Here is a 22,501-nt window from a genome sequence, read left to right as displayed (position 1 = left end):
AGTCATTAGGAGTTAGTCACCTATCTGCATCTTTAGGTACCTAAATACCTTTGTAAATCTTGGCTTTAATCTCTCTGAGCATAATTCCTCATCTGCAAAGTGGGGATGACATTAATACTACATTTCTCCAACCCTTTGTCTGCCATGTCTATTTAGACGGAGCTCTTCAGAGCAGGGGCTGTCTGTCTGTACACAGAGACAGATAGACACGCATGCACACACATATAACACACAATAATTACAGGGCCTAGCACAAGGGGGCCCTGATCTTGACAGTGGCCTCTAAGTGTTATTTCAATCCTAATAACAATTTATAATCATACAGTATATTTTCTTGAAACTGCAATATGGATTTACCAGAGGCAGAGAAAACGGTGACACAAGTAGTAGTAATAGCCATTAGGAGATGATGTTCCCACTTCCTTTGAGGGACAAAATTGAAAAAAAAAAGTTGCCAATGTATCTTCAATAGGTGGTAGCTTTGAAATATCTTGAGAGAAACGACTAGCTGGAGTTATAAAGGCAGACAGGGAGGTTTCTATCAACCTGCCATTAGGCATTTTTATCAATCTCCACTTTTTCAAAGAAATGTTTCTTTGGGTCATGTTTCTGAGATTTTCTTCTTCTGTATCCCAGAATTTTAAAAGAACTATTTACATATGATTTACAAAGGAACATATATTTGTATGGGCAAGTGTTGGGCTGGGGGAGGAGGGAAGAGGAATTCTGAGCATGTGAAATCATGAATGCAATTAAAAAAATTTACTAGAGGGTTTCTTTGGCGCTGTGAAGTGTGCACAGAGTGGGGTACATTCTTAGACCTGTATGCAAGGAGTTAAGTACACCGGTTTCATTAGCAATAACAGGATTTTACCTGCTTAAATCTCCAAGCCACTATTTTGCAAGTCTACCACAGAAAGATATGCATCACAATGGCTCAGAATGTTTTAACAGGCTATTTAGAAATTTCTTGCAAGGACCTGACACAATAGTTTGTACAGATGGCAATTATAGGCCAAAGCCTTTCCAAGAACAGTATGTTCCCTGCAAAACACATGCAGTCTGTGCCAGTTTCAGTGGCCATTCTGCCAAGGATGCCATGTATAGGGGTACTGGACACGTGATAAAAGCTAGCTCTACTTCAGATGGGAAAGGGACAGTTAAGTGTGAGGCAACAGACCAAAAAAACAGCATGCAGAATATACATTGCTAAGCAAAACTAGCCTCAACAGAGTGCTTGAAACTGGTAACATCAGCAAAAGAACTTCAGTGAGAATTTTTTAGTGACTTTAATCTGAGTTTCTCTCTCTCTGTTTCTCACACACATACTCTCACACAGAAATGAAAGACACACACACACAAAACAAACACAAGACTGTCTTGCGGCCATCATTGGTCACATAGGAATAGGTTCTCTATGTTCATACAGCCCTTCCAACGCGTCTCATTGCTGACCTGAAACACTCTCCTATGACAGCCAGACTACACAGTGTGCAGAGAGGTGGAGGATTTAAAGAGCCTGAGGCACCATGCTACCAGAGCCAACTCAAAGCCCAACATGCCACAAAGCACAACTAAATCCTCCATGACCCTTTCTTTCCCCTCAATAGACCCACACACGTTGCACAGCTCATATTTTCATATGCAAGCAACCAAATTGCATCAGCAAAATGAGTGCACACAGGAGCAAACAAGCAAATTGCACTCATGAGATACACCTTTTCCTCTGTACAGTGGGCAGTTTCACACACAGTTACCTTTTTGCCCTATAATCACCCGTTTTGTACGAGGAGCTTCCCTAAACTATTAGCCTCCATCAGCATTCAAGCTGCAAACTGAGACCCAAACCTGAGTCGTGATTTGGGGCTTTAATTATGGCCCAGCACTACCTTCAACAGGAATTTTCTGAAGTAAGGAATGCAGCATCAGGCCCTTACAGTGTAAGTCAGGAGGAGATAATAAATATGGAACCTCACAATCTAGAGCTGTATTTAAATATGCACAAAAAGCTCTGCATCAGCACATTCTATAATGTGCTCTGCAAAGACAAATGCTAATGAAAAAACCTCTGGAAATAACATAGGAGGAAAGTCAGCATTAGGAGCTAAATGTTCCTGGGTAAATGCATTTCTGTAAGGAGCCAAGCTTTTGAGTAATTAAGGGTTTATACTATAATCTTAGTTCAGTCATTAGAAAAAACGTATCAAAAGAATGTAATCTTGCCAACACTTTTGTTTGTATGAATCCTGGCTCAGTGAAACATTTCAGGCAAATAATTTATCTTTTCTTTGGCTTAAATAGTAAATTCTTCATCAATTCATGAATCCTGTCCTTGTTTTGATTATGCTGTGATGTGAATGTAGTTTTGTAGACCATGAAAATAAAGACTGGTTTGTCATACACTGAATCCTTGTGCAACTCCTAAATTAAAACTGTTGAGTCTATCCTTCACTTACCAGCAGTGTAACTGGTTATTTGTTGGTTCTCAATCTCAGTGATGTTTTGACTTGAACAGGCTCTTATAAAGGCTACAAATCACAATCCACCAAAACCGATAATGTGCCAACAGCAATAACTTGAGTTTCTTTTTAATTGTGTAACATTGTGCAGACACAATCAAGTTAAATTAACAACTGTTTGGGGGATTTTTGGTATAATTTTAAATCTTAATCCTTCTGCCATCATACATGCAAAGTAACCAGTTTTACAGGAAACACAGTATGTGTGTGTTTGAAGACAGAGGCCAGGCCTTAGTTTAATCAGATGGAATTAAAGCAAAGCTCAGCAACTCAAGAATAATTATAAATTTGACAGCGTTTTTATCACCTCGTTTAATCTAGCTATACAATGGTCATTCCTGGCTTATCATAAAAGGTCTCAGGCTCCCTTATCCCCCTGTCTTTTTGCGTTCTGTCCTTCAAATATACAAAGAAATGCCACAAAAGTCAAGGCTAAGGCTGAAGTTTCACTCTCATATTGAGTACCAATTGAGGCCCTTACCCTACAAGCACCTATGTACATTTGTGACTTCACTTGGACCATTTGCATGCTGAAAGTTAAGAGTATTTACAGAATCAGGGAGTTAGTCCACAAGCAGTTCCACTGAATTCCAAAGGCATTATATGTAAACTAAGGCCCCAATTCTACAAATACTTATACATGTGCTTAACTTTACTACTCCAAGTAGTCCCATTGATTTCATATGTATAGGTCTTTACAGGACTGGGGTTGAAGGTAGTATTCAAGATGAGTAACAGTAGCAGATGTCCAAATATCCAAGCTAGAGCTGTGGAATAGCAGAAACATTTCTAAAGTGTAATTGTCTGAGTTGGAAAAGTTTACTTTGATTTGATCATGTTGTGATGCACTGATGTTCACTTTTAACAAAAGCTTGGCATGCTTGAGGTTTATAGAGTGAGAATTTGTTCACAACAAGCAAATGTTTAACTCAAATTCCTAGTGAAAAGCTACTTTTGATTATGTATTGCAGTGTACAATGTATGCTTCATGTTTCACTGCTTGCACCAACCAACAGCATGAACTGTACACTGCACATTTTATAATCAAATATGCAATTTGAAATGTTTGCTTTGTGGTTGCTTAAGTCTTAACATAAAAAAAGAGAATCATAGGTCAACTAGAAGTGTTTGCCAGTCAGCGAGGGGTGTGATTCTCTACAACATTTTTATACCAGCAAAAATCCCTACTGTAGATGCAGTTATACCAGCAATGTAGTTTTGCTGATATAGCTTATTTTGTTTGGGGAACAGGCATAAGACATAGCTCTAAAAACATTCTTTATTTTTGGTATAAGTTGTGTCTTCTCTCAGGGGTTTTGCCTGTGAGCAAACCATTCCTAGTAAAGTGAAATGGCATAGGTCAAATCTAAAGAAAGTAACAAACAAAGCATGAATTGTGAATTTTATATTTAACTGTAAAGATAACAATTCTAATAACTATAGGCCAAGACTTAATCTTGAAGAAATTTGTAAATATTTTTTAATACTGGCAGAATATCAGTCTTTCCCTGGATAATTTGCAAATTGAGAGAAAAGGCAATATGTACTGAATACATTATTCATTGTGGATTATTCATTGAGCTCTGCTTTAAGCAGTGGATGACTTTAGATTCCATGAGTCCAAGTCAGAACACAAATACACAAGTGTGCATAGGCACTATATCCCATATGTTAGAAATTAGCTGTCTGAAATACCCAGTGATCTGCACCATTTTTGAAGGACAGGCACAAAAATACATTTGTTTTCAGTAAACTTCTATTCTTTCAAACTCTTATCTTAAAACAAACTGGCAAACCTTAAAAAAATTGATAAATAGATTTATTCTAGGGCTGAGATCCTCCAGAACTGAGATACCAAACCTCTAGGGGGGAATGAATTTCAGAGTAGAAAAAGAGAGACTTATTTTAGAAACATTACTGCAATAATATATTCAGAAGGCAAACGGATCTCATTCAGAGACATTGTCAACAGTGCTCAAGGCAGCAGTTAGTGATATTCCACCATTAGTGTAATTAGAGGACGTATGCTAGAGCCATCAAAATAATTGCTCTTAAAATTGCCTTTTCCTCCATAGATTCTGGTAAACAGCTGTCCAGTTTTTATAATGTCTTTTTTCCCCAGAGGTCATAAAAATATTTGAGCTAGATCCTCAGCTGATGCAAATTAGCACATTGAAGCAAACAGTAGAGTTACACCACTTTACACCTGGTAAGGGGCTGGCCCTTTGAGCAACACAGCCATGCTTAAAGTGCCATGATATGCAAAATCAATCTCTAGTAATTTTGATGGTATAAACATTTACAGATGAAGCCTGAACTCATCCCTTAGAAAAAATCTGGGCTGGATGCTCAGCTGTTGTAAAGTAGCATTACTATGTTGAAGTCTATGAAGCTATGTTAATTTGCCCCCAAAAAGTTTAAGAACCTATCAATAATCATTTAAAAACAGAAAGAACTCTGATTACATTTCCTCCTACATTCCACTAATTCTACTTCAGAGTGCTAACAGCCCTTCATAAATAAAAAATAAAATTAAATTAATAATAAACCACTGCACGTTTACTCCTTGCTACTACCCACTATTCTACAGGAAGAATGAAAAGAGCCATCACATTTGAGACAAATATAAAGCAACTCAACAGTAGCATCAGAACAATTGCTATAGATACAGAACAATTGCTTATCTCAAACGCTGAGATCTTATCTATAAAGTGCACAAGAAAGTCAAGGTCTATTCCAGTTCTGCTACTGACTAGCATATGACCTTGGGCAACTCATTTAACTTCTTAATGCTTCATTTTCCCTGTCTCTAAAATTCATTCCTATCCATCCTAAAGAATTAGTGTTCTTTGGATGAAGAGCACTACACATACAAAGTGCAAAGAGTTTCTTTGGTATTCTAGTCTTTACTAAAAGTTGTAACCTAATATGTATGATATACATAGGTAGCTAGTGCATAAAATGAGTGAGTTAGTATTTTATAAGCTTCATGTGAAATATGCCTAAAGAATTTCCTAAAACCATTCAATATCAAACACTGAGCTCCTAAAGCATGAAAGTCACTTGTGCTCCAAGTATATTTTTTACACTTGCAGCCAGCTGGTGTTCATCATCTAGACTAATGAAGCATGAATATAGCTATCTTGCCCAAGTCTTTGGTAAAAATAAAAATGAACTTAAGCTGTATGTCAGACATCACCAATTTTGTCATGAAACAGATGCCACAGCTTTTTTTTGTCTTCCAGAGATTGTTAGATACCCCTGATAAGTGGGGGAGTCACACTAGAAAGCAAGGGTATTTGCTGCCTGATTCACACAACCATCAGAACATGATGCTGTCCTGCACCATTAATATTCCTAAGAGATTTCATTAAGGAAGAAATTGATATTCCCATTCAAACACTTGCCTTCCCCTGTGGGACATTGTTTGATGTGCTCTGTAATCCAGCAGCCTCTTCCACTGTGATGCCTGTGTCAGGAATTTCCGTAGTCTGGCTTTCCTCTTGGGTTTCAACTTGTGTCTTACTCTTTTCTTTCTCCTTCCCCTTTTCCAGTTTGAAGAGTCTGTCAAAGAAAGTTACTTGTTTTGTCTTTGATAAGGCTCCGTCCTCTGTCTCAGATGATGCTAATGCTATTAGTTCAGTGTCACTAAATTCTGCTGCAGAAGGGGCCTGTCTTAGGTTTTTATCGGACTCTTCCTTCAGCACAGCTGTTGCAGGACTATCTACTTTCTCACTTGATGCTTTGTTCACTTCAGGCATCTCTGAACTGACATCAAGCTTAGCTGAACCAACTGATGAGTCTGTAGCTTGCTCTTCAGTACGTCCTGGTACAGGCCGTGAAAAAGCAAAGACAAAACGAGATTTTGCAGCTGGCATGGGTTTCTTGGCCTCAGTCCCAAGATTTTTTCCATTTGCATCAGAAGTGGAGCTTATCTCTATTGTCTTCTGTGAAGAAACGGCCACATTATTCTGTTCAACACTTGTCCTTGCATCCACTGCAAATAGAAACATAAAACAGCAATTATCCAACAAAGCGGGGAAGTTATCCTATTAATCATGGTGGTCTAGAGCTTTAATAAACTCATTCTAAAATGCAATGCCTGTGTGAAGACAATATATACTGCAATGTGTTAAGTAAATGTGGTGGTCTGTGGTACAAAATGTGAGCTTCTGCTTAGCTTTGAGGCCCGATTATCTGAGTTTCTGATGTTCTCTGTTCTCACTGAAGTCAGTGAGAGTTGTGGTGCTCAGCACCAGTCTAGGATCAAGCCCATTATTTCTTTTCTCAGACTTATACCCTAACTAGAAAAAGACTAACAAGGGGAGGGGCAGAAAGTATTCTCAACTCCATTTTACAGATGGGAAACTGAGGTACAGTGAGATGGGAGAGAAAGGATGGACCAGTGATTAGGGCACTAGCCTAGAATTTGGAAGACCCAACTTCAATGCTCTATTCTGCCGTAGATGTCCCATGTGATCCCTTGGGAAAGTCACTTAGCCTCTCTATGCCAGTTGGGTACCCTCTACGGTTTGCTTTATTTTGTCATCTAATATTTATATCGTGGCAGCACCCAAAGATCCCACTCAGAACAGGATCCCATTGTGCTAGGCGCAATGTAAACACATCCATGCTTTTCTGTAAAACTTGCTAAAATGCCCATTTTAACAGAGAAACATTGAAATTGGACTTTCAATATTTGATTTTTTTTTAAATTTAATATTTTTAAATTTTTTACTTAAAAATGGGCCAATTTTTGCTTTGAAATGGGCTCATTCTTGGGGAAAGCACCCATTTTTTTTTTAGCCAAAACCCCATGCAAAATGACCAGTTTTTCAGTAAAACAGATTGTTGTCTAGTTGGCAATGAACTGTGAAAAAAATTCCTCAAATTTCACCTTGTTTAGCATTTTGCCTTTAAGTTTTTGTACACTTCAAATTAAATGCTTGAAAGGCAACAATACTAACGGTATCACCTAAGAAGCAGCGGCATAAAGAAGCAGTTCACATTCAGTAACATGGCTGAGATAATGGCTTAGTTCAGCAGATGACGATTTGAACATCACAGCTATGCTGCCTAGAATATTTCATTTTGATCTTTTCCCATTGCGCAGTAAGGACATCAAAGTCCTTGATGATCAACAGGATGACTCTGCTGAGATTTTTCTTGATAGTGCACAAGAGAAATGCGACTTACAGCAGCATGCACAGTGTAGCTAAGATGAATATATTATTATTTATATTGTGGTAGTGCTTAGGAGCTCAGTCATGAATCGATACCCCATTGTGCTAGGTGATGTACAGACACAGAATAAAGAGAGAACAACGATAAGTCCTTGTGGCACCTTAGAGACTAACAAATTTATTTGGGCATAAGCTTTTGTGGGCTAAAACCCACTTCATCAGATGCATGGAGTGGAAAATACAGTAGCAGATATATTTATACATAGTACATGAAAAGATGGGCGTTGCCTTACCAGGTGGTGGTGCGGGGGTCTAACAAGACAATTTAATTTTCAGTAGAATAGCAAGGGAGGAAAAATCACTTTTGTAGTGGTAATGAGAGTGGCCCATTTCAAAAAGTTGACAAGAAGAGGGTTCCTAGGTCCATACACAACAAGTAAATCAAATTTACACTCTTGTCATAAAGTTACCTCTTTGGGTAATTAGTTTAGACTCCAGACACTGCTATCTCCATTCCACTACTGCCTACCAGCCAGCAGGTGGGAACCTTCTATAAACTGGAATGACAAGAGAAAGACAGAGCTTTAGGAGTCAGCTGATATGCCAGCGTGAATGTAAATGGGATTTGTTGAAAGGCTTGTCAGCAGGGAAGGAAACAGCAGATGAAAATGGAGGGCTGTGACAATGAGATTCATCACCAAGGTGAGTTTCTTACCAGATGCCAAAAGGGCCGGTTCATTTAGTTTCTCTACTTTTACCACTTTCAGTCTGGTATTTTCCTCCTCCTTCCTCATGTGTGTGTGTGTTTCAATATCTTCTGTTTTACAGTTTGTCAATAAACAGATGTTTTCCTTTTCCAGCTCTGTACTTTAAAGGGTAATCTCACATTTTATGCCCTTCCTGTTGCTGCTTATGTAAGAAAATAACTTATTCTGGCAACAATTTTGTTAGCCTTTAATAAAACAATATTGTCTAATTGCTTCTGCAATATTCAGTGTGCATCTGTTTAAGCATCTGTGCATGCAAAGAGAAGTTTGCATACAATTATTAAATAGCTACTCCCACTGTTCCTCAGATGTTCTTGTTAACTGCTGGAAATAGCCTACCTTGCTTGTCACCATGAAAGGTTTTCCTCCTCCCCCCCCCCCCCCCCGCTGCTGGTGATGGCTCATCTTAAGTGATCACTCTCCTTACAGTGTGTATGATAAAACCCATTGTTTCATGTTCTCTGTGTGTGTATATAAATCTCCCCTCTATATTTTCCACCAAATGCATCTGATGAAGTGAGCTGTAGCTTACGAAAGCTTATGCTCAAATAAATTTGTTAGTCTCTAAGATGCCACAAGTCCTCCTTTTTCTTTTTATCAATTTAAGGTCTACTAACTATTGATATCTCTCTCTAAGCACACAGGGCCAGATTGTTAAAGGTACTTAGATGCCTAAAGATGCAAATCGGCACCTGCTGAGATTTTTAAAGGTGTCTAGTGTAGTTCCTGAACTTCCTCAGGAGTTTTGCCTCAGAAGGGACTGCAGTATCTGGCCTTCACTTAGTAATTTAGAGAAAGAAAACTTGAGAAGGAATTTCAGAAATTGAGATAGGGATGTGGAAGACAACCCAGAAAAAAAGAAAAAAAAGGTAAATGGACATTTTTTTCCAGTTAATAACAAGGACAAGAAAAGTCCACTGGAAATAAAGAAGCTTATATCATAAAAGATGCTGTATTTTTTAGAGAGATAATCTTGTTAAATTCTCATTTTTTAAAACATAGCTTATGAAGTCAAGAAAGTACTTATGTATCTAATTATCCCCAAAAAGAAGAGCAGCTGCACTGGGTGAGCTTAGAGTTTTTCATGTCTTGAATGGAAAGTTGAGAATAGCCATCCAATCAACATTAAAAGTCTAGTTTCAATCCATAAATACAAAGACATTCTGAACTGAGTCTTCTACTCTTTAATAGCCCTTGGTCATTTGGATCATCCGGGACTAGACTAACAGATGATCACAAAGTTTTATTTGACAAGTGACTATGAATTTGTAGTAGTTAATTTTGATAATTAATAACAATTAGATGAATTGCCAACTAAGCAAGTACATGATTAGTGCTAGTTAAATTTTTGATGGAATAGTTTCCATCACAAATTGCAGTTTTGTTGAAATCAAGATTGTTTGGGGGAATCTGTTGATTTCAACAAAATATTCACAATGAAAAGTCTAATAGTTGAATTTCAACTTTCTTGTTTAGTTTCAATAATGTCAAAATGTTTCATTTTTACTTTATCATTTTGATTAGTTTTGTTAACTTGCATATTATATTAAAATATTAAATATAACATCATATTTTTAAAATAATATTTTAATATCAAAGCCTAAATTAGATGACTAAATGTTATCAAAATCAAACACTGCAATGACAGATGACTCCATGCATCTGAAGAAGTGGGTTTTTTATGCACAAAGGCTTAAGCCCAAATAAATCTGTTAGTCTTAAAGGTGCCACTGGACTCCCCATTGACTAATACAGCTACCCCTCTGATTCATTGTTTCAGATATTGCAACTTTCTTACAATTCAAAAACATCCTTATGTTCTTAAACTAAAATTTGCATGTCAGCCTAAAACCTTTTTAAAAGTCCATCAGTGTTGTCTAGCATGATGGACTATCATAGCCTTGAATGAGCCACTGCAGTGCTTCTGGTGAATAATACACATTTTAAAGGATTCTAAATATGTAGTCATACAAGAAGGATTTTTTCTATTTTACATTTTCACCTTTTCATTTAATTTTCAGTATATCTAATTTGTATGTGTGACTTTCTTCTCCCAGATATTTAAAATGTCATTGTTATTGTATTGTTAAAATTGCTGTACAATTAAGAGTCCTCATGCTGTATGTATATTACCTCACCTACTTTGTATGTATTTACATGGCACACCCCAATGGTTTGCTAAGAGAGTTTTGATCTGACTAAAAGATCATCTATTTTCAAAGGTATTAGAGCCTCACTTATGAGCATAGTAAATTTGTTTTCTCCCTTTTTAAGCTAATGTTCTTTATAGAATGAAATTCTCATTCAGAAATCTATGTTATAGGGCAAAGTTTCAAACTGGTGGTGGCTGGATGGCTTTGCTCCATCCCTCGCAAAACGCAGTGCTCTTTACAGATTATCTGCAACCAGCACTTTTGATATCTAACCATTTCTGGGTTGCAATGTTGTAACTATTTGACCACTCAGCAGCAGCAGCAGCAGTGTTTTACTGGACAAGCAGAGAAGAATGCCATTTGTTCTAGTTACCAAATTAATTGCATTTCTGACCCTCTCCTGGTCTCTTTGAATGTACCCCCTCAGCTGCTGGGCCTTGAGCTGTTACTTCTTGGGTTGGGGAAGGGTAGGGTGACTACATAGGAAGTGTGAAAAATTGGGATGGGGTGAGAGGTAATAGGTGCCTATATAAGAAAAAGCCCCAAATATCAGAACTGTCCCTATAAAATTGGGACATCTGGTTACCCTACTGAAGGGAGGGAAGAATTGTATGTTTCTCCTAATCTCAGACCAGTCCTTGGGTGGCACTGGCCTGTATATCAACTGTGGTTACCTCAGCAGATCTGAATTAGGTTCAGCACATGCAGTTCTGTTCTCTCCAGTAGCAATGACAGTCACAAGGCAGCCTTCTTAAAACAAAGTATTTAGAACAAAAGCATTTCAAAAATTTTAAAACACTGAACCAACCATCTTCCTCAGGGGGATCCTGGTAAATCTAAGCTTCCCATAGACCACCCCTGCCCCTCCTCCCCCACCCCCCAACAACCCCTGAGACTGTTTGAGTCTGGATTGCATAATCTGTTCCTTTAAGTCACTAAGCTGTTCACTGAGCCCTGGTCTACACTAGGAGTTCATAGATTCATAGATACTAAGGTCAGAAGGGACTATTCTGATCATCTAGTCCAATCTCCTGCACAGCGCAGGCCACAGAATCTCACCCACCCTCTCCTACAAAAAACCTCACCTATGTCTGAGCTATTGAAGTCCTCAAATCATGGTTTAAAGACTTCAAGGAGCAGAGAAGCCTCCCTCAAGTCAATCATGCCCCATGATACAGAGGAAGGCGAAAAACCTCCAGGGCCTCTCCAATCTGCCCTGGAGGAAAATTCCTTCCCGACCCCAAATATGGCGATCAGCTAAACCCTGAGCATATGGGCAAGATTCACCAGCCAGATACTACAGAAAATTCTTTCCTGGGTAACTCAGATCCCATCCATCTAATATCCCATCTCAGGGGATTAGGCCTATTTACCCTGAATATTTAAAGATCAATTACTTACCAAAATCCCATTATCCCATCATACCATCTCCTCCATAAACTTATCAAGTTTAATCTTAAGGCCAGATAGATCTTTTGCCCCCACTGCTTCCCTTGGAAGGCTATTCCAAAACTTCACTCCTCTGATGGTTAGAAACCTTCGTCTAATTTCAAGTCTAAACTTCCTGGTGGCCAGTTTATACCCATTTGTTCTTGTGTCCACATTGGTGCTGAGCTGAAATAATTCCTCTCCCTCTCCTGTATTTATCCCTCTGATATATTTATAGAGAGCAATCATATCTCCCCTCAACCTTCTTTTACTTAGGCTAAACAAGCCAAGCTCCTTAAGTCTCCTTTCATAAAACAAGTTTTCCATTCCTCGGATCATCCTAGTAGCCCTTCTCTGTACCTATTCCAGTTTGAATTCATCCTTTTTAAACATGGAAGACCAGAACTGCACACAGTATTCCAGGTGAGGTCTCACCAGTGCCTTATATAATGGAACTAAAACCTCCTTATCCCTACTGGAAATGCCTCTCCTGATGCATCCCAAAACCGCATTCGCTTTTTTCACAGCCATATCACATTGGCAGCTCATAGTCATCCTATGATCAACCAATACTCCAAGGTCCTTCTCCTCTTCCGTTACTTCTAATTGATGCGTCCCCAACTTATAACTAAAATTCTTGTTATTAATCCCTAAATGCATAACCTTACACTTCTCACTATTAAATTTCATCCTATTACTATTACTCCAGTTTACAAGGTCATCCAGATCTTCCTGTATAATATCCCAATCCTTCTCCGAATTGGCAATACCTCCCAGCTTTGTATCATCTGCAAACTTTATTAGCACATTCCCACTTTTTGTGCCAAGGTCAGTAACAAAAAGATTAAATAAGATTGGTCCCAAAACCGATCCCTGAGGAACTCCACTGGTAACCTCCCTCCAGCCTGACAGTTTGCCTTTCAGTAGGACCCGTTGCAGTCTCCCCTTTAACCAATTCCTTATCCATCTTTTGATGTTCATATTGATCCCCATCTTCTCCAATTTAACTAATAATTCCCCATGTGGCACAGTATCAAATGCCTTACTGAAATCTAGGTAAATTAGATCCACTGCGTTTCCTTTATCTAAAAAATCTGTTACTTTTTCAAAAAAGGAGATTAGGTTGGTTTGGCACGATCAACCTTTTTGTCAAACCATGTTGTATTTTGTCCCATTTACCATTGACTTCAATGTCCTTAACTAATTTCTCCTTCAAAAATTTTTCCAGGACCTTGCATACTACAGATGTCAAACTAACAGGCCTGTAGTTACCCGGATCACTTTTTTTCCCTTTCTTAAAAATAGGAACTATATTAGCAATTCTCCAATCATTCAGTACTACTCCTGAGTTTACAGATTCATTAAAAATTCTTGCTAATGGGCTTGCAATTTCAGGTGCCAATTCCTTTAATATTCTTGGATGAAGATTATCTGGGCCCCCCGATTTAGTCCCATTAAGATGTTTGAGTTTCGCTTCTACCTCAGATATGGTAATATCTACCTCCATATCCTCATTCCCATTTGTCATGCTACCATTATCCCTAGGATCCTCTTTAGCCTTATTAAAGACTGAGGCAAAGTATTTGTTTAGATATTGGGCCATGCCTAGATTATCTTTAACCTCCACTCCATCCTCAGTGTTTAGCGGCCCCACTTCTTCTTTCTTAGTTTTCTTCTTATTTATATGGCTATAGAACCTTTTACTATTGGTTTTAATTCCCTTTGCAAGGTCCAACTCGACTCGGCTTTTAGCCTGTCTCACTTTATCCCTACATGTTCTGACCTCAATAAGGTAGCTTTCCTTGCTGATCCCTCCCATCTTCCACTTTCTGTATGCTTTCTGCTTCTTCTTAATCACCTCTCTAAGATGCTTGCTCATCCAGCTTGGTCTACAACTCCTTCCTATGAATTTTTCCCCCTTTTTTGGGATACAGGCTTCCGATAGCTTCTGCAGCTTTGATTTAAAGTAATCCCAGGCCTCCTCTACCTTTAGATCCATAAGTTCTTCAGTCGAGTTGAGGTCGAATTTAGCTGCGTTAAATCGATTTAACCTTGCACCCGTCCACACGACGAAGCCCTTTTTTTCCCCGACTTAAAGGGCTCTTAAAATCGATTTCCTTACTCCACCTCCGTCAAGGGGATTAGCGCTGAAATCAGCCTTGCTGGGTCGAATTTGGGGTACTGTGGATGCAATTAGACGGTATTGGCCTCCGGGAGCTATCCCAGAGTGCTCCATTGTGACTGCACTCTCAATTCAGATGCACTGGCCAGGTAGACTCAAGAAAAAAGGCGCAAAACGATTGTCTGCCCTTGCTTTCATGGAAGGAGGGAGGGAAGGAGGGCCTGATGATATGTACCCAGAACCACCCGCAACAATGTTTTAGCCCCATCAGGTACTGGGATTTCTACCCAGAATTCAAATGGGTGGCGGAGACTGCGGGAACTGTGGGATAGCTACCGACAGTGCAACGCTCCGGAAGTCGATGGTTGCCTCGGTACTGTGGACACACTCCATCGACTACATGCAGTTAGAGCATTTGTGTGGGGACACACACAATTGAGGGTATAAAAACGCTTTCTAGAAAACCGACTTCTATAAATTTGACCTAATTTCGTAGTGTAGACATACCCTCAGTCTGCACAAGGGAGAGCGTCTTTAAAGCTCCTCAGCCTTTTGATCACCCCACCCAGGAGTCAAATCACTTAATTGTTTAGTGTCTCTTTGCTCTCTAGGCTCCTAGACTTGGAAAACAGCTGTGTAACTTTGGACTGAAGCCTGGATGTAGGCTACTGACCTGCAATTTTTCCTGGAATGTTTGTTGGGAGGTTGCTTATTGAGTGCCATTGTGTTACTTTCCTTTTCTTTTTCCAACAGTCCCCTGTTAAACTAGATCAATATGTTCATGCAGAAAAGCTTTACAATCCAACAGAACTGTATTGTAACTTTACCTTTGCCTCCAGCTACCAGAGCAATGCACCTAGGGCGGCAGCCACCGATCCACCCACACTGATGAGTAGCAGATGGCAATGGAGCCTTCCAAATAATGTTACTCCCTTTAGTTGTATCACAGGAGTAGTTTAACTATCTGGATTACTTTTGTTATATTAGCAAATGGGTGTGTGAAATCCACCTATTTACCAAATATACTGTTAAATACGAACAACTCTCACATGGTAAGGGCGTTGTTGGAAAGCACAGTAAGAAATTAACAAGAAAAAGATTTGGACCTGGTAGAGATGATGCATAACTGTCTGCAGGGGCACAATTGAAAACTTCTGGTGGTATGCAGCGGGGTTAACAGGCTATTTAAGATTTATTACAGCTAAACAGTATGGAATTGAGGTTCTGCACCATAATGCAGCTGAACATTCTTTTACTGTTCCAGAAAAACGTTCAAAGGCTAGATATTTCTATTGGCTGTAGCATACTGGTAGTTTTCACTTAATAATAAAGTTCTAGATAAGACTGGAAACAATGTTTAGTAGCTGATATGTGTAAGCAGTGAGAAATGAAAAATGTCCCAGACAGGAGAAACACTAGTAACATTCACTCCAGTATATCTGTAGAAATGTGAATTGAAACAATAATGCTACCAACCAGTGCTTTCTCAGCACATAGCAGGATGCTTTAACAAGGCTTCAAAAATAACAGGTCGGAAGAGAAATTAAATAGTTTCCAAAAGGAAAGCAAAGAGACATTTAAAAGCTGTGGTTGGTAGCATGGAACAACCATGCCTGAGCACTTGCGGCCAAATGTTCAAAACAGTCCAGGGCCAAATTTTCAAGCGTTCTGCACCCGGAACTGGGACCAAACTTTCAAACAAGGTCAGCTCTCTTATTTAGGCCTCTAAATAAGGGCCAGCTTATGACAGTGCTCAGCACCCATAGGGTGCCATTGTGATATTTACAGACAGGTTTTCAAAAGAGCGCAGCACCCAGCACTCCCCACCAACATGCTGAGCTCTTTTGAAAATCTGTCCCCTTATGTTGGTGCTGAGCACTCTTGAAAACTGGGCCTCTCTCATCTTTATTGGGATTCTTTAGGAGTCAAAAGGTCTGATCCTTCACCTGTTGAAATTGATGGAAAGCTCTCATTACCTTGAATGAAACTGACCCTAAATGGCTTCTCTTTGAGAAAATGCACATCACCATCACCCACGCACCACTGGGTTCTTTTCAGCTGATATTTGCAAAGCTGCCTAAGGATTCTGGATGTGCAATTCCGGTTAGAATTAATGGGAACTGGATATCCGGGTCATCAAGGCAGCTCTGAAAAACCCCAGCCTTGAACCACACCATACTTCCAATTTTTCTAATGCATTTAGGCTACTGCCTTGCAATGGTCTCTGGATAGATCCCTGACATCAGTAGGGCTCTGTGTCAGTTCAGGGGTCCAGCTAGATGAGATTCATTGCAGGATTTGAGTCTTCAGAGACAATTAGGTGTATACAGTCACTATTTCATTTCTCATTTGTTTTTTCTGTCTAAAAATGTATCAGAGACACCCGATGAAATGCAAAACTACTTGAACATCAAGATTTACATATTTCCTCAGGTAATTGATTCTGTGGAGCGAAAATGGGGCAGTTTCTCAAGTAAAATCAGGTTTGTTTCTAAGTGAAAATGGGCCCTATTCTTTGAATGATTGATCTGAAAATTAAAACTAAACAATATAGACAGGTCAGGGGGCTGGGTTACATGATGTTTGTTTTCGGTTAAATAAGTCTTGATCTTGCAGTATAGATGGGATTGAGCACACATGTAATCATATTCCTAAATTGAAAATCTAAGACAAGCAAGTTTTTGGTACTAATATACCCATTTTGTTGAAATTGCAAGTTTAATGAAATTTTGGTGGGAAGAGGGATGTAAAATTGACATAAAACCTCAATAAGACTCAGAGCAAAACGTTTATATTATGTTATTTAAAAAAATTACAAAGTTTGGAAGCACATTACATCCGTTCATATATTAACTCATCAAGAATCAAAAAGAAAAAAATAGGGGAAATCATGAAATTCAAAATCATGCAGCATTCTTCCCTTGCTCTGGAAAAATAACTTCTGATTTTTAAGTACAATTCCCTGCTTCATAAATTTCACCAGACCTTTGGCTGATACCTTAATTAACTGCCTGCTAGCTCACCACATGGACATATTTGGAGAAAAGCTGTATGTTGGTAACAATGGGAGGTGGCTGAACTTTGTGACTTTGACCTCATCCATAACTATTTGACATTTGGGGACAATGTATACCTTCAAATCAGCGGCACTGTGATGGGTACTCGCATGGCCCCACAGTATGCCAACATTTTTATGGCTGACTTAGAACAACGCTTCCTCAGCTCTCATCCCCTAATGCCCCTACACTACTTGCACTACATTGATGATATCTTCATCATCTGGACCCATAGAAAAGAAGCCCTTAAGGAATTCCACCATGATTTCAACAATTTCCATCACCATCAACCTCAGCCTGGACCAGTCCGCACAAGAGAGCCACTTCCTGGACACTACGGTGCTAATAAGCGATGGTCACATAAACACCACCCTATATCGGAAACCTACTGACCGCTATTCCTACCTACATACCTCTATCTTTCATCCAGATCACACCACATGATCCACTGTCTACAGCCAAGCTCTATGATATAATCACATTTGCTCCAACCCCTCAGACAGAGACAAAAACCTACAAGATCTCTATCATGCATTCTTACAACTACAATACCCACCTGCTGAAGTGAAGAAACAGATTGACAGAGCCAGAAGAGTACCCAGAAGTCACCTACTAAAGAACAAGCCCAACAAACAAAATAACAGAACGCCACTAGCCATCACCTTCAGCCCCCAACTAAAACCTCTCCAAGGCATCATCAAGGATCTACAACCTATCCTGAAGGCGACCCATCACTCTCACAGATCTTGGGAGACAGGCCAGTCCTTGCTTACAGACAGCCCCCCAACCTGAAGAAAATACTCACCAGCAACCACACCACACAACAGAACCACTAACCCAGGAACCTATCCTTGCAACAAAGCCCATTGCCAACTCTGTCCACATATCTATTCAGGGGACACCATCATAGGGCCTAATCACATCAGCCACACTATCAGAGGCTCGTTCACCTGCACATCTACCAATGTGATATATGCCATCATGTGCCAGCAATGCCCCTCTGCCATGTACATTGGTCAAACTGGACAGTCTCTATGTAAAAGAATAAAAGGACACAAATCAGACGTCAAGAATTATAACATTCAAAAACCAGTCGGAGAACACTTCAATCTCTCCGGTCACTCAATTACAGACGTAAGAGTGGCTATTCTTCAACAAAAAAACTTCAAAAACAGACTCCAACGAGAGACTGCTGAATTGGAATTAATTTGCAAACTGGATACAATTAACTTAGGCTTGAATAGAGACAGGGAATGGATGGGTCATTACATAAAGTAAAACTATTTTCCCATGTTATTTCTCTCCCCCACCGCACCCCCCACTTTTCCTCAGACGTTCTTGTTAACTGCTGGAAATGGCCCACCTTGATTATCACTACAAAAGGTTTTCCTCCTCCCCCGCTTCTTGCTGGTAATAGCTCATCTTAAGTGATCACTCTCCTTACAGTGTGTATGATAAAACCCATTGTTTCATGTTCTCTGTGTGTGTATATAAATCTCCCCACTTTATTTTCCACCGAATGCATCCGATGAAGTGAGCTGTAGCTCACAAAAGCTTATGCTCAAATAAATTTGTTAGTCTCTAAGATGCCACAAGTCCTCCTTTTCTTTTTGCGAATACAGACTAACACGGTTGCTACTCTGAAAAATGGGAGGTGTGTGTATGTAAGAGAGAGATCTATAAACAAAGTCGATATATATTTACACCAGAGGGGATCTAGCTTTCTTGGAAAAAGAAAAACAGTCCATGCATGTAGCAGTAACTAATCAAAACTCCATTCTTCCCTCTATGGCAATAACTCTCATAAGGGAGGGGAATCCAGCCACATTTCTAACATTCTTGCACTGGGGATTTGAACTGCTGTGGAGTAAGGTAGGAGTTCCACTGACTTAATCTGCAGGCTTCAGGGAACAAGTAGGAGACAAGGTCATACAGGCAGATGGCTCTTTGCTTCTGCTCTACTGTTGAGCCCCATGGACAGGAGTCTCTGTGGACCAGTCATGAAGGTATATGGGTAGCACACACTGATCAGTGGGCCTCCACCCCCTCCCCTCTCTCTGACAGTATAGTTTGGAAAACAGGAAGGAAAAGGCAGCTATATGTGAGCTGAACCAAGTCAAATAGTGTTACTCATTCAAGTATTGAGCTAACACCCACAATTTATACATGATATTGACATATGTTCTATGTACAAAAAGACAAGGCTCCACCTATGTACTGTAGTTATACACAAAATAGTAAACTAATGTCCAGGGCAGACTATTATAGTCACAAAGGTCAGGGGGCTGAATTATATTATGATAGTCCCCAGACACAGATAAAACAGGCTTCGGTCTTGCAGTGTAGATGTGACTGAATCCTTGGTTAACCATATTTCCAAACCATGCTACAGTCCTGATGGTCACATATGTAATTATGCTGTGTTGTTGTAACTGTGTCGGTCCCAGGATATTAGAGAAACAAGGTAGGTGAGGTAATATATTTTATTGGACGAACTCAACATATATTGCCTCCCCACACCTGTTCTCTCACATATAAGTACCTATGTAAATTATGATTTCTCTTCTGTGTACTGTACCTTTAAATTTCTAGACATCTAATGAAAGGAGCTACCATTTTATGTTATGTTCAGGAGCAGCCTGTTACAGAGGAAAGACACAAACTGTGTTCTCCTGGAGAATTTACTTTCTTTAATAACTAAGTGTATGGGTGATCTCTGTAAATAAAAAACACTGTTAAAGTGCCAGTCAGTGGCACAATTCAGGATCATAGTTAGGTGACCTCTACATGGCAAAATGGATTCATGTCTTAATCAGGTCTGGGGGACAGTCGTGTTATTACTACTTTCCCCGACACATTCTGTATCTGTACTGTAGATCGCATCAAAAACAATCAATTTACTAGTTTATTGGCCTTTTACCCACTAACATCTCCTGTGTTAAGGGCGTTAGGATTTGTAAACATCTTGTCTCAACTTATTGCTTGTACTATATACAGTGGTTTGAGCATTGGCTTGCTAAACCCAGGGTTGTGAGTTCAATCCTTGAGGGGGCCATTTAGGGATTTGGGGCAAAAATTGGGGATTGGCCCTGCTTTGAGCAGGGGGTTGGACTACATGATCTCCTGAGGTCCCTTCCAACCCTGATATTCTGTGAAATGTAAAAGAAAGGAGGTTCTAATAGTTTTTTCTCCCCATAAATAACTAATAATTTTTCTAGTCAAAACAATATCCCAAGAGTAGCCAAGAACATAATCAGGAATCAGGAAATGAATGTTTAGTACAGAGGTGGGCAAACCATGGCCCACGGAACTGTCCTGCCCGGCCGGGGAGGCCAGCCCCCAGCCCCTTCTCTGCTGTCCCTCCTCCTCTGCAACCTCAGTGCATCGTGCCACCGGCGCTCTGGCCCACCTCTGCTGCTGGGCAGGGCGGTGGCGTGGCTGCGAGCTCCTGCTGCTCTGAGCAGTGTGGTAAGGGGGCAGGGAGAGGTTGGATAAGGGGCAGGAGGTCCCAGGGGACAGGAAGCAGGGGGGTATGGATAGGGATCAAGGCAGTCAGGGGACAGGGAGCAGGAGGGTTGGATAGGGGGTGGGGTCCTGGGGGATGGTTGGGGCAGGGGTCCCGGGAGGGGGTGGTCGGGGCGGTCAGGGGACAAGGAGCGGGGGGGGGTGTTGGATGGGTTGGGGATTCTGAGGGGGGCAGTCAGGGGGCACGAAGTGGGAGGGGGTGGATAGGGGGTGGGGTCCAGGCTGTTTGGGGAAGCACATCCTTCCCTACCCAGCCCTCCATAAAGTTTCGCAACCCCGATGTGGCTCTTGAACCAAAAAGTTTGCCCACTCCTGGTTTAGGACATGAACATATGTAACATTCTTGCCATGACACTTACTAAAATTGTTATAGATCAAGCCAGAGACATAGATTAATAAAAATGCATATTGGATATGTTTTCTGTCTGGAACACAAAAGTCAGGGCTCTAGAAGCTCACCTCCAAGCCTGAGTTTGCACATTTCCACCCCCTGTATTTTAGAGTCAGCAAGGTGATTTTTTTGCAGTCAGTGTACTGATTTTTCTCCAATGAAGTATAACTTGTATTAGCTTCTGGAGCCTTGACTTTTGTGTTCCAGACAGAAAACTCATCCAACGTGTAAGATTGTACTTGATTTTAGCCAAAAGTTGAGAGGAGATGATAAAAGTGAATGTTTACATGTTTATTACTGAAATCCCTAAGAAATATTAATTTGGTTTCTAAACCTTCCTCTCATTTAATACCACTTTATTTTGGGACCTAAATTATCTATATATACTAGTAACCTCATTTATTTGGTAGCTGTGCAATACCATGTACCTTGCCCTCCTTTACATCCCAGTCTTGTTAGCAATCTAGAAATATGTCTTAAATCCTGAAACTCTAAAAATTTGTGTGGATGTTGGAAGACTAGAATATAGTCACTGTGAGCAGATTAAGGTCCAGATCACTGGAGCTAGGTTGATTTATACTAGCTGAAGATCTGGCATAAAACGCCCCTCCTCTCCCGCCCCCAATCTGATTTCTTTGCCCTGATCTTACATACACACTTACTGAAGATCAAAATAATCAACCTGTATAACTCATTAGCAAACAAGTCAATATTGTCACAGGGCTGCAATATTTTTTCAGCTCATTTCACTGGTCTCCATCCTCTGTCAATATCAGGTGCATCCTAACTTTCAAGGTTTTGCATGATTCTGCCACACCTATGTTGACAATACCATTAGAGTTCATCTGGCAATTTCAAAATAAACTTTTAAATTCAGGGCATTTTATTGGCATAGTTTTTATTTATAAAAAAAGAATTGGCTCATCATACATTTACAGTCGTTGTAACACAGATATAATACATCTAAACATGTATTATATCTATGTTACAACGACTGTAAATGTATGATGATCCAATTCTTGAGCAGCCCTGAGCACTCTCAACCTCCATTGAAGAATACTTTTGGCAGAGCGGCAAAGGGACACAGATTAGGTAAACATTTTATTTCCTGTAGTTCTGATTCTGTTAGAAATGGTAGGATAGGAGCACTTAAAATATCCTAACATGTTTCTAACCCATGCAATCCCCATTCTTCCAACCCAGCTGGGGTGGGGTGTCTACCCCACACAAGGCCTGAGTAGGAAAAAAGAGCCACTTAACCCCATGACAGGCTGCACCTGGAGGAGAGTCAGGACTGATAAGGCCTAATGGCTGATGAAGCTGAGCTTGGCTAAGTACAAAGAGAGGAAGTATGTAT

General features: G+C 40.0%; 1 protein-coding gene across 1 annotated transcript in view; it reads right to left on the bottom strand.

Annotated features, from left to right (window-relative positions):
- BCAS1 (brain enriched myelin associated protein 1) overlaps positions 1-22,501 on the bottom strand; it is a 90,663-nt gene that overhangs the window by 58,927 nt on the left and 9,235 nt on the right. Inside the window, 1 exon segment of the mRNA XM_038370454.2 lies at positions 5,927-6,516. Coding sequence (XP_038226382.1) covers positions 5,927-6,516 — 590 coding nt within the window.

Source organism: Dermochelys coriacea, chromosome 13 (assembly GCF_009764565.3).
Source record: "Dermochelys coriacea isolate rDerCor1 chromosome 13, rDerCor1.pri.v4, whole genome shotgun sequence".
Taxonomy (NCBI): Eukaryota; Metazoa; Chordata; order Testudines; family Dermochelyidae; genus Dermochelys; species Dermochelys coriacea.
This window is presented reverse-complemented; position numbering and strand designations above follow the sequence as displayed.